This window comes from Abramis brama (assembly GCF_963993115.1).
Source record: "Abramis brama genome assembly, contig: SCAFFOLD_95, whole genome shotgun sequence".
NCBI lineage: Eukaryota > Metazoa > Chordata > Actinopteri > Cypriniformes > Leuciscidae > Abramis > Abramis brama.
The window spans coordinates 76601-90287 of record NW_028155898.1 but is presented as its reverse complement, the minus strand read 5'-3'; the positions used below and the strand labels follow the sequence as shown (position 1 = coordinate 90287).

The following is a 13687-nucleotide window of genomic DNA, read 5'->3' as shown; positions in this document are numbered from 1 at the left end:
GACTCATGAGCTCTGATGACGACACAACTGATCCACGATTGGCCGAATCCACTGCAACACAATGATTAAGAGTTAATTCTCACACCTTTAGTTCCACTAATGCTCACAAATCTGTTTTTATAACAGTGAAATCCCCTTTCATGTAGTCACGCTGTTATATTGTCATGTTTATCCAAATAAAACTGATACAATGTAGACCCCACTTCATCGGTATTTAGGCTTATGTTGAACTTTATTCTTGTACAAACAGATGCTGTATTAAGCAGTACATGTATTGCATGAAAATGTCTCTGAAATATCTGTGTATTTGGCAAATAATGCATTTATTTCACTTCAGCTGTGGTAAAGTATGCAAACACAGCGTGAGCGTCTCTCAATTTTAATTTCTATACCTTTATCCTTATTTCTTTTAATTTAGCTCCATTTCTTACAAAAAGAGTATAATGTGCAAAGTGTTAAAGTGTTTGTGCCTCCCTACAAACCACCCTTTCTTTAAGAGTCGTGATCCTGTTCCGCACATAATTTCTCACACCAGTCCATGTTCGCTGCTTCAAAGCTTCTGGCTCTGCGTCACTACGGGAAGCAGAAAGTGTCCGACTCACGTGTCTGTTTTCAGCTCCTCCCGCCTGCACACTGCAACTCTCACCGATCGGTTACATCCAGCCACGGCCCATGTCCAACACACCTATTCACTCTTCCCTTTTTATCCTCTTAACATTCTCTCCTCCCTCTATGACAGAAATATCAAAAAGTTTAACATGACATTCCATCCAACTTCATTGCAACTGAACAAAGAAAACTGAATAATGAAAATTGACTATCTTAATATCCTCTACTTCTTCATTAGCCTTCTTATACTCTAACTTTGCACTTTATATTCTGTTTCATTCCATCCTCAAAATATTTCTACACCTATATCCTCATTTCTTTTAATTTAGCTCCATTTCTTACAAAAAGAGCATAATGTGCAAAGTGTTAAAGTGTTTGTGCCACCCTACAAACCACCTTTTCTTTAAGAGTCGTGATCCTGTTCCGCACATAATTTTTCACACCAGTCCATGTTCGCTGCTTCAAAGCTTCTGGCTCTGCGTGAATGCATCTTTCACAGTCTTGCTTACCAGGAACTTTGTATGTCTTGATGAACTTCATCATGTGTCTCTCTACTGCTTTTACCTCACTGTCCTCCCATTTCTTTTTTGGAGCGTTTGAAGAACCTATGAAATAGTTAAAAACAAGTAAATACTCATTACACATTCTCATTACAACTAAATTGGTGAGTAAAGACCAAATCAAGACTAATGTGTCCTAATGTGTATATTTTTTTCATTTGGCTGGATATTGCTGCATGGAGCTGATTCATGTTTATTTGATTATTGTTGTTTGTGTAGTTTAGAGATTTTTCTTACCTTGATCCTCCCATGAAACAGATTGATCAGATTGAACAAGTTGATCAGTCTCTGCTGGTGCTGTTTTCTGAGATAGGTCACTGTAATCCTCCTCATCACTTGACATGGAATCACCTTGGGCCTCAAGTTGCTCTAAATAATTCACTGACAAAAAAATTTACACTTTATTGCTTATACTTACCATCTGTGACATGATTATATATGTTACCGGCAAAGTGTGAAATCCCGTTATTGTATAGAATGCCTGATGGTTACCTAAGTTACCTACCTACATTACCTAGGGCATTCTATAGAATTCCGGATTACACACTTTGCCGGTAACATATACATTGTTTTGCAAATATGTAAAGAACAGATACACACAGACAGTCCAAGTATACTCGTACCATTTGGGTCAATTTCAATGTCATCAAGTTTCTTTCCTTTGTAGTCAGACAGTGTTCCTTTCTCCATGGCCATTAGCAGCTGGGAGAGCACTTGTTCAACAGGATGGGGTCTGATGTGACCAAACATACCAAAAATCAGCTCAGATGAATCGGATGGTAGTTCTTCTGGACATGACATTGTCAAAAGTGCTTTGATACATCCAACATCTCCCAACGAGGCAGGTAGTTCATCTGATCAATTTATGACTGTACCATCACCAAAAAAGATGAAATGCCAATCTAAAGAGACAAACACCTTGTCTGGTGATAAGACTTTTATTCAGTCAATGCCATCACCAAAGACGGAACTCCGCAAGGCGTACAAGAAGCAGTATTGCCTTAATTGCTCTAAGCCATATTCAAAAATGGCAAGACACCTTGAATTTGTCCATCGCAACGAAGTGGGGGTTGTAAAGGCAATAGCATTTCCAAAACATTCCAAAGAAAGACGAGTACAGTTGAACCTCCTTTGAAAAAGGGGCAACTTTGCCCACAACACAGATGTGGTGAGACAAGGACATGGGGAGATGATTGCCTACTACCGTTCAAAAAATAGACAAAGAGCCAAAGAATTTATTCACTGCATTTACTGCCAAGGGCCTTATAACAAGCGTAGCCTTTGGAAACATATCAAAAACTGTCCTCTGAAACCTAAAGATGATGATGCCCAGGGCAGGAAAAGAGTTCGACCTCTGTGTGCTCTAAACACACCAGTCGGCTTAGAAGTGAGCAAAGGTTTCAAGAAAATAGTGTCCTTTATGAACTATGATGAAGTTTCGCGTGTAGTTCATACTGACAGATGCATCTTTCCTTTGTAGTCAGACAGTGTTCCTTTCTCCATGGCCATTAGGACTTTACTCATTTTTGCCAGCTGCAGTGTTCCCTCTGCGATGGACAAACTCAAGGTGTCTGGCCATTTTTGACCATGTCATGTCCAGAAGAACTACCATCCGATTCATCTGAGCTGATTTTTGGTATGTTTGGTCAACATCGCTGTAGTCTGTGACATCGCTGTAGTCTGTGTCACAGACGGTACTTCCTGAATACTGAATGAGAGAATATAACACTTACTCAAGGCAGTGGTTCCTGTAACATTATGTTTCATCGCATTGTGGATACTGGCAAGCAAAGTCATAATTATGCCAAAAAAATTGAGCATATAAAGTATCACATGGCAAGTCACATACCTGTCTTTTTCTTGATGGCCTTAAAGAGGATATCTGGAAGAGGAGAAATACAAACAAATATAAATAATATATAATTTCATATAATCTATTGTTAGTTCTACAAGTGCAATACAGCCAGACCATCCCAATAATTAAGCAAATTAATCTACCCACCTCCCTTAATGAGAGTGTCTCAGACATCTGCGATTTTGAATCACAGATAAGAGTGAAGATAAGGGTGGAGCAAGAGAAGATGATGATGATGATGATGAAGGCTGCGCATAGGAAGGCAATGAAGGCTGCCCAGGCGAGGATGATGAAGATGAAGGCTGCCCAGGCGAGGATGATGAAGATGAAGGCTGCCCAGGCGAGGATGATGAAGATGAAGGCTGCCCAGGCGAGGATGAGGATGATGAAGAGGAAGGCTGCCCAGGCGAGGATGAGGATGATGAAGATGAAGGCTGCTCAGGCAAGAATGATGAAGATGAAGCCTGCCCAGGCGAGGATGATGAAGGCTGCCCAGGCGAGGATGAGGATGATGAAGAGGAAGGCTGCCCAGGCGAGGATGATGAAGATGAAGGCTGCCCAGGCGAGGATGAGGATGATGAAGATGAAGGCTGCCCAGGCGAGGATGATGAAGGCTGCCTAGGCGAGGATGAGGATGATGAAGGCTGCCTAGGCAAAGATGAGGATGATGAAGATGAAGGCTGCCCACGCGAGGATGATGAAGATGAAGCCTGCCCAGGCGAGGATGATGAAGGCTGCCCAGGCGAGGATGAGGATGATGAAGAGGAAGGCTGCCTAGGCGAGGATGATGAAGATGAAGGCTGCCCAGGCGAGGATGATGAAGGCTGCCTAGGCGAGGATGAGGATGATGAAGGCTGCCCAGGCGAGGATGATGAAGGCTGCCCAGGCGAGGATGAGGATGATGAAGGCTGCCTAGGCGAGGATGAGGATGATGAAGATGAAGGCTGCCTAGGCGAGGATGAGGATGATGAAGGCTGCCCAGGCGAGGATGATGAAGGCTGCCTAGGCGAGGATGAGGATGATGAAGGCTGCCCAGGCGAGGATGATGAAGGCTGCCCAGGCGAGGATGACGAAGGCTGCCCAGGCGAGGATGATGAAGGCTGCCCAGGCGAGGATGATGATGATGATGAAGGCTGCCCAGACGAGGATGATGATGATGAAGGCTGCCCAGGCGAGGATGAGGATGATGAAGGCTGCCCAGGCGAGGATGATGATGATGAAGGCTGCCCAGGCGAGGATGAGGATGATGAAGGCTGCCCAGGCGAGGATGAGGATGATGAAGATGAAGGCTGCCTAGGCGAGGATGAGGATGATGAAGGCTGCCCAGGCGAGGATGATGAAGGCTGCCTAGGCGAGGATGAGGATGATGAAGGCTGCCCAGGCGAGGATGAGGATGATGAAGGCTGCCTACTAGGCGAGGATGATGAAGGCTGCCCAGGCAAAGATGATGAAGGCTGCCCAGGCGAGGATGATGAAGGCTGCCCAGGCGAAGATGATGAAGGCTGCCCAGGCGAGGATGATGAAGGCTGCCCAGGCGAAGCTGATGAAGGCTGCCCAGGCGAGGATGAGGATGATGAAGGCTGCCCAGGCGAGGATGAGGATGATGAAGGCTGCCCAGGCGAGGATGAGGATGATGAAGGCTGCCCAGGCGAGGATGAGGATGATGAAGGCTGCCCAGGCGAGGATGATGAAGGCTGCCCAGGCGAAGATGATGATGATGAAGGCTGCCCAGGCGAGGATGAAGGTGGCATGGGTGGCGCAGGAGCTGGTGACGGTGATGAGGACAGGGCAGGAGAGCATGAGGTTGATGAGGCCATTATAGAGGTGGACAAAGCACAGGGTGCCGATGAAGAGGGTGCATCAGATGTGGATGCGACTGAGGATGACTGTGACAGCTTGAAATATAATTTGAATAAAAATATAAGGTCTAAAAGCAAAAGGACTAAGCAAACTGTTAATTAATAAAATAAATGAATAATAAAATAATTAACCGTTAATTGACTGAGGCGTTGATCACAGAATAGTGTGATTATGTTCACATATTACTCACCAAACAAACTTTTTGTGATTGCTGTTTAGCAATCTTGTGTTCCTTTTCAATTTCTGCTCTGTTAAAACGTTCATAGCAATCTTCATGATGTTGTCTTAATTTTGCCAATCTTGATTGAAACCGCTTCTGCAGATATATAAAGAGGTATTTAGCTTAAACAAGAATAAAATGTACATTAGCAATATTGAAAACTGTGGCACCCATTTCAGACAAGAACAAACACACTGTAGGAGTGAACAAAAAATGTTTTGCACATTTCAAAGCAAAGATCATTAATAAAATAAAAACTCTAAACAAACATTTATACAAACTTTACATACAAATTGTGACAATAGTCACATTAATAGTTACATTGGTTCAGAGTCAGACATTTAAACTCTGAACCAATAACTATACTTAACTAGCAGAGGTTGGTAGTAAGGCGCTACATTTACTCCATACCATCCAAGTCATTTTTAGTTTGTTTGTTTTAATTGTGGGTACATTTTACATAAGTGTGGGTACATAAGTACATTTCTAATGGCAATACAATTTTGTATCATTTGAAGCGTTTATACACTAGTGACGGGTCGTCATGAACGAATCTTTAATATGACTCGGGACTACCGAGTTGTCTCAGAGAGTGATTCGTTCATTTTGCGCTGACCGCACATGCCCAACATCCCATGGGTTCTGTACTGGAAACAGAAATGATTAGTTCATCTCTCGAGACTTCGGGTCCAAGTCTTTCGTTCTTCCGGTCAGTCCCACAGAGGCTATGCTGTCAGTACCGGAAAGATAAATGATTAGTTCACCTATCAAGTCCACGAAAACTCAAAAGATGAACTAATCAATTCTGTATCCGGTAGCGACTGCATAGCTCAGCCTATATGGGGCTGTCACGTGATGCACGAATGACTTGAACCCAAAGTCGATAGACTCGAAACGTGAACTAATCAATACTGTATCTGGTACTACAGACTGCAAAGCTCAGTTTATGAGGATCACGGGATGATCGAACGGCTTAGATCGGGAGGTGAGGTAAACTAACAGAATGCATAGCCTGAAGACCCAAATAAATAAATTAACTGTTTCTCATAATATGGCCTTTTTCTTGCATTGCAATTTTTTTCTTATTCTAAATGCGATCAACATTTGATGTGTTTGGGGAATTTGGCTAACATGTAACATTTTAAATACATTCTGCTGAAATGAACGAAATAACTTGAAAAAAGATTTGTTCATTTTGATGAACGAGATTTAAAGATCTGAGTCAGTAAAATGATCCGAACTTCCCACTACTATTACACACGTGTGCTGGATGAAGTGGATATGCACCTACAATCAACTAAAACCAAACCTTTAAAAAGCATCCTATGGTTTGCCAGCGATAAAGATCTTTTCGAGTTGAACACCTGAGCGCCAGCTGTTAGTGGTTGCCTGTGTTGCGTGTTCATTATTTTGGGGGCCGAGCAATGAAGGGAGGGGTGTGTCTGTTTGGGTGTCGATTTCAAATATCAATAGTGTTTCTCAGAAATCACTCACTGCACTTTCAACTAGCTGGCAGTAAACATCAGTAGATAGTTGCTGCATGTATGAGATGGTTACCGTTTTATTCATTGATGTTATTGCTTTGCCTGACTGCTTATATGGACCATTGCTGTTCACCTTGTCCAATTCAGGAGAAGAAACAGAAGCTGAACAATGGGGCTGGATGTCAGAAAAGAAACCAGTGAATATCAAAATCAGAATATTTGTAAAGGACAGAAAAACTTGTTCATGTTCATTCCTCTAGCTGTCCTACACGTTATCTATCATTTCTTTCACACACAACTCTACGCTGAAAGAGTCAATAATATAATGATACAGATGTTTTAAAGTGGACTTACCGATTTCTGCAGACCCAAACTGCTGGCTGGCTTTTTATCAGTGGATTCTGCTGATGCTTTATTCAAAGGCTTGAGAAATATGAGACCACAATCACATGGTAACTAATCAGAATGAGAGTTAAGATTATGAGATTTGTGAGAATTACTGATTAATCTCTTTAGCATTTTCTTGATAGTACCTTGACTCGCCATGGCCAATCTGAGTCGCCATAATTGTAAGTGATTTCCTCCCCTGGTAGAATGTCTCGTACAGCAAAGAGACACAGGTGAGGTTTTCTGCTCACTTCAACGGTTCTCATTTTGCAAGTATTTCTGGTTTCATCATTTACATAAGTCTTCCCAAGGACGAGTCTTCTTTAGATGCATCCATGCTATAAAGACATAAAATGACCACTCAGTACTAGCTAGACATGTACAGTTATTATAAGTGGTTCTGAACCCCAGTCCTGGGAACCCACCACTCTGCATATGCTGTATGTCTGGTGTTTTAATCCACCTGATTCAGATGAGGAGTTCATCATCAGAACACAGCTCTATGAACTCAACTGAGTGTGTCAGGTGAAGGAGACATACAGAATCTGCAGAGAGGAGGGTCTGAGAACCACTGATCTATATGATATATGAGATTAAATGGCGCACTGCAACATCCTCTCAGCTCTCAGATAAAGGCATCTAAAATTAATCATTTTGTTCTCTTTAGGGAATACAGGGAAAGCCAATTTAGATGACTCAAGGAAACTGCACTCAGTACTCTTAATGTCAGTTCATGTTGAATTTTAATTATTAGGGTGTGTTCACACCTGGCATGTTTGTTTAGACTGTTAGTGTGGTTAATTTGAATAAGTGTGAACACTGCCATCTGAAACCTGGTGCCACCAAACAAGAGGATCCAGATGCTGAATAAATAGGTCTCAGTTGGCTTCCAAACGAACTCTGGTGCGGTTCGAATGAAAAAAGAATGTAACATGGACCCAGAGACATGTAAACGAACCAAAAACAGGAAGATGTGACCCTAAAAAGGACAGACTGGTCAAGCATAACAGGTTTGACAATAGAAATGCCAATCTGAACACTAAGCGGACCCGGACCAAACGAACCAAGCGAACAGAACTCCAGGTATGAACACATCCTAAGTATTTTACAGTTCCAGATATTTTAGCATCCTTACTACATCAATCCACCAGTTCTGTACTCACCACCAATTTTTGCCATGCCACTGAAAATCAAACAGGAACGTGTTCTCAGCTTCAGTGTAGTGTTCAGTTCGGTCGGAAGAAAGCTCTAAAGAGGAGAAATACATTAGCTGCAGTTTCTTTAATGTCAACTATTATTTTATTACTAAAAGTTCTCTACCATATGACGTACATTATACGATGTGAAAGGGAAATTACTTAAGGAAAATAGTCAAAAGTCAGGCTAATCTCAAAGCATGATTTGCTTTTTATACTTTACATTATACTTTTAAGTCTTAAAATTATACAGTTAAAATTACATACATTTTCTTACACAAACCTATTTTTGCAGGCCAACCCGGTAGTAGTTGAACATCCCCTGGTTTCCTCCACAAAAACCCACTGGGATTTGCAGAAAATAAGCTAAAGTTAATCTATAAACTACACCACGGTTGACCAACTTCAACTTCCTTACGATGAAGCTTCAACAACTGTGTTGCATTATTTTAAAAGACAATTCTGTTTGTTTATTATTTGCATCTCTTTCAGGTAGTTTTTCTTTGTGGTATATGGATGTTTTATGTGGCTTCTATAGTTTAGATAAAAGTATAGAGTTTTTTTTTTTTTTTGTTGATAAATGTGCCTCCAGGAACTCTAAAGCTTTAAAATCCATCTCCCTGTGTAATATTTATAATGTTTCTGCATTATTATAATGCATGTTTGACTGATTGTGTGATGTATACATCCCCATCCCTACATCTACCTAGAATAGTTTGCAAGAGTGCGATTATAAACACAACGAGGCTGTGAAAGTGACTAGATGAGTTAATCTGTTCAGCTGATGACGTTTAATGTCCCAGACAACCCGTCTCCCATTTAGACACTTGTTAACAACTGCCTTTTACCAGACAAGTAAAGGCTTTTAAAAAAAACACACAAGAGAGTATTACTATTTTATGTTGTGGAGTAAAGCGTGAAAATATCTTGATCTTGTGCTAACCATGGATCTTATTTCAGGAATTTAACCAAAACCCATTGATCATGTTTACATGCACACCGATACGCTGATAACAAAATAAAATCACCTTCTTGAAATAATCCATTATCCAGGTTTACATGCAAACCAATAACCACGTAAACCACTACTTTATAAGTAAATCAGGTTAATGACGTCAAAACCTAACCATTCGTTTATCTGACTGTGTATTTCATATGTCATGTCAGTTGTGATGTTAAATAAAGCCCAAGAGTATTCCAGAATTTCAGAGGAAAACTTCCAGACTCATATTCTCCTCTCATGCAGTATCGGGTGCAGGATTTTGACTGTACCACTTCTGAACGAGATGAGAATACTTTTAAGAGGTTCTTGGGTCAAGAAAACACTCGCTCTGTCTGGATGTGCTTTAATCCAAAATAAGGACACTTTCCTGTCACACATCACACATGCTCCCTTCAATAAGCCACAGAACACAGAGGTTAATGTGTTTACATGCCGGGCAAATCTGCAAATAAGGGGCAAAAATCTATCTGTGTCGATTGGTTTATGCTTATGCTGTTTATGGTGACCTTAGTCTGCGTTTACATGACCACATGCACTGTCGGCTTATTATGCATAACTGGGTTCAGAATGTGCAAATAAACATTGACTTTGGGTTGATGGAACCAGAAATGCAAAAATGTAACTGGTTTTGTTTAACTTGTGAAACATGGATATTAGTTGGCCTAACAACCATATGACTCACCTCACATTAAATTCTCAGTTTTGTAGATTAACGTTATTACTAAACTGCTTAGTAATTTATACTTGCCTTTATATTTGCTGATGAACTGCTCTCGAAGCCCAGGCTTGTCGGTTTCACAGGTAATGTGATGCTCAGCGTCCTGCAGAGGTTTTTTACGCCTTTTATTTCCCAGCATGCTGAATTTCTTTCTTGAAATGACTGAAAAAAATAAATAAAATAAATATAAGGTGAATGAAATAAATAAGCATATTTAAAAAAATCTTGTTGATCTTACTGGAATTGTTCACCCAAAAACATACATAATTAACATACAATTATATTAATTGTTGTTTCAATTGAACCTCATGTTGTTCCAAACCTGTGTTGTGTTTTTTTCTGTTAAACACTAAAGTATATCTTTATATTATATCAACAGAGCTCTATTCAATGACAGCACATGTGACCAGTCAACAACAGGCATTTAGATAAAAAAGGCAATGTCAATGATGCCAAAAACCATTAGTTCTTGTGTGCCTTGTGACCACAATTGACATCAATCTACTGTATATTCATATTTGATTTAAGAGCGTATGGGAGATTTTCAGTCAGTAACCAGCTAGATTCATAGGGGCTATTTTTAATGTGCTTTTGGTCTGCTTTGGATTTGACACACACAATAAAAATACTATAAAGTGTCTATGTACTGGCATTGGGCAAAAAAGCTCTATAAAGATAAATAATAATAAGAACAGGCATATAATGTAATAAAAAATATTATATAAAATAAAAATTATCAAATAATAATGATATAAAAAAATGGAATTCATTATTTCATTATTTATACAAATTACTGTTGATAGTTGACAACACTTTTGATTAAAAAAAAAAACAATGATATAGGCTAGTAGACTATCACTGACTCAGTTGTTTAGATTAATTTGCAGAATCTAAAGTACTATTATATAAAAAATAACAAAATTCTATTTACTGGCCATTGCCTACAAGTTGGCAATAAACTTTTTCTTTATTGCAGCAAATCATCATATTAGAAGCAAACTCAAATACAGTCGAGAAGTAAATAAAACCCTAAGGAAAAAATAATTAAACAACTAAAATAAACACATCTTACTAACTTTCATATTTCACAATGTATTTAGTTATCATGCATTTTGAGGACAAGTCTAGATCTCACCTTTAGCCTTTAATGCGTGCGTGGTGGGGGTTGTCGTCGTCTGTTTCGCGTCCCATTGTCACGTGTCTGCATTTCCCGGGAAAACACATCCACGGTCGCAGACTTGCGTAAATGACGTAATTACGTATTTGGATTTCACGTTGAAATTGTGACTACATTTATTTAACCTAATAGAACATTATCTGATGGCAAGAATCTTTTTTTCCACAGTTTTAATCACAGTACTCTTTCTTCAAACTAAAAAAAAACAAAACAAAAAAACCTGTGGTGAAGTGAGTCTTTCCAGAGTGTCTTTTCCGGTCTTTTCTAGTGGACAGAGCACATGATCACTTTTAAACGAATCCACCCGCCTCGAACTAGGAACCACTGCGCATGTGCGTACAAACACAGGTTTAAAAGAGCAAAAAATGCCTAAATGAGCAACCTAGATCTCTTGAACAGGCATATTATTTTCTACTAATATCATTAATCAAAATAGTAAATTGATGTCTGCAAATATACAGCAGGGCTGATATGAGCTGGTATATCTCCAGTTCTGCACTTGTCTGTGTTGTTGTCATTTCATCAGTGTCCCACAACTACTTCAGAATTTATTTGAGTTAAGAAGGGGGAAGGAGTGTGGATTATTTCGAGGCTCAAAATTAAACTTTAACGTGTAATTTAACAGCATTATCTTTTTATGTATTTAATAAATGAATGGTATTTACATTAAAGGGCGGAGAAGCTGTTAGACAATGTAAAAGTGCTTTAAAAACGCATAGCCACAACAGATTGTCATCTTTTGAGCAGCACTGCTGATTACCTATCTCTCTGTCACTGGTCAGTCTGTTAGTTCATTCATCTCATCTCTTTCACTCTGCAGTCAGTCTCAGTGCTGTGGGGGAAGGGCGCGCACGCGATCAGTCTCAGTGCTGTGGGTGAAGGGCGCGCACGCGATCAGTCTCAGTGCTGTGGGGGAAGGGCGCGCGCGCGATCAGAGTCAGTGCTGTGGGGGAAGGGCGGCTGATCACAGTATGAGCAGATCTCAGTCAGTCTGACAGGCAGAGACAGAGCTAGGGTTAGGGTTAGGGTTAGGGTTAGGGTTAGTGTAGATCCAATGGCTTTTAAAATCAAAGTAAGAACAAAATACATCTGTAAACAAACATTTAAACGTGTCAGCTTGATTCATGATTCTTTTAAACACTTTTTTTCTTTTGTATTATGACTATATGTAACTGCTGTCTCTATCTCTCTCTCTCTCTCTCTCTCTTTCTCTCTCTCTCTCTCTCTCTCTCTCTCTCTCTATATATATATATAGAGAGAGAGAGAGAGAGAGAGAGAGAGACTCTCTATATATATATAGAGAGAGAGAGAGAGAGAGAGACAGCAGTTACATAATGTTTGCTGTAACTGCTCTATTAACAGTTATTATCAGTCACTTTAGTACATTTATTGAATCATCCTTAAGATTTGCACACCAGTACCTAAGTGCATTTCGTACAAACAGCAGAACACAATAGATTAGCCTACCATCAAACTCCTGTAACTTGCTCAAAATCCTTAGTACAATATCAAAGAACATATCCTTGTGTCATTGTTCACAAACAAGAATGTCAAAATGCTTAGTTTCAGATGTAAACTATGGCTACGATTTTGATGACAATGATTGAAAATACAAAATACTGCACTGTATCTGAATGACATATAAATTTAAACAGCACACATATACGCATTACTCTAGAGGAGACTGGACAGGATTCACATATGCACTTTTACTGTTGGTCTGACAAAAGATTACAGTACAGTGGCACTGTGATATAAAAAACAAGACTATCACACATATACTGTATGTACGTGTCTCTATCAAGTATATTTACTGTATAATGTATAATGCAAGTAGACTTCTGTAATAGCCTATAGCATTACAGTAAGTCTACAGTTTATGGTGAACAGTACAGTGCAGTAGAGTGAACACTGTCTGATTACACACCTGTTCTGTCTACAAACGCTTGAATGATTGAAGACACACGGTTGTTCTCCCAACATTCGGCTGCACCCTTCATCCAGCCTCGGCCATAAGGTCATGAATGAGAACATGATCTACAATAATGGCACTTATTTCTTCTGAAACACACAATCTTAGCCTGTTCCTCTGTTTTACCTCCTTACCCTTCCACCACACATCCTTGCTCCTCTTCTTCTTCTCGGCTGTTCACCCTGTTGTTCTTCCTCTCTCAGAGTGTGTAACGTGTTGTGCTCTGTATGCATCCCAGATGAAGCTTCATGAGATGCACTCTGAGCTATTATAGAGAACTGGTTGATCATTGATTGATCTAATGCTTTACATTCCCCTTCATTAGTGAAATTCAGAACTCACCTCTGCAATTCAACAATTCAGGACAAAAAAAGTCTAATAGAATTGTATAGAAAATATGTTTGACAGTTTATGACAACTAGTTCAACCAATTCTGCATTTAATGACTTATGGAACTAATGCCTATATGTTTTGTGGGGTAAGACTATTCAACAGAGAACCAGTATAATACATTTTTATAAACATGACATAAGCAATTAATAATGTAAGAAACAGCATACATTTGCACATAATCAACTGCATGAATGTACTGCAATTTGTTCAAAAGAATGAGAAATTGCTTTTATGAGGTGCACAAGTAGATAAT

At 39.8% G+C, this 13687-nt stretch overlaps 1 protein-coding gene across 2 annotated transcripts; it reads right to left on the bottom strand.

The window, feature by feature from the left end:
- Positions 1–298: 298 nt before the first annotated feature.
- On the bottom strand, positions 299–12253 carry LOC311077303 (uncharacterized protein). 2 transcript variants are annotated; one of them, XM_084139124.1, is made up of 11 exons: positions 9923–12253; positions 8139–8223; positions 7122–7313; positions 6943–7011; positions 6662–6763; positions 5075–5200; positions 3019–3051; positions 1793–2877; positions 1407–1550; positions 1006–1214; positions 299–730 (listed from the first exon to the last, which is right to left on the bottom strand). In XM_084139124.1, the coding sequence occupies exons 3-8, from the start codon at positions 7239–7241 to the stop codon at positions 2686–2688; spliced, it is 642 nt and encodes a 213-aa protein (XP_083995250.1). In that variant the 5' UTR covers positions 7242–7313; positions 8139–8223; positions 9923–12253; the 3' UTR covers positions 299–730; positions 1006–1214; positions 1407–1550; positions 1793–2685. The 2 variants fall into 2 exon arrangements, with proteins under 2 accessions (XP_083995250.1, XP_083995249.1); XM_084139123.1 differs by having other exon boundaries at positions 299–1214.
- Between the last annotated feature and the right edge of the window lie 1434 nt (positions 12254–13687).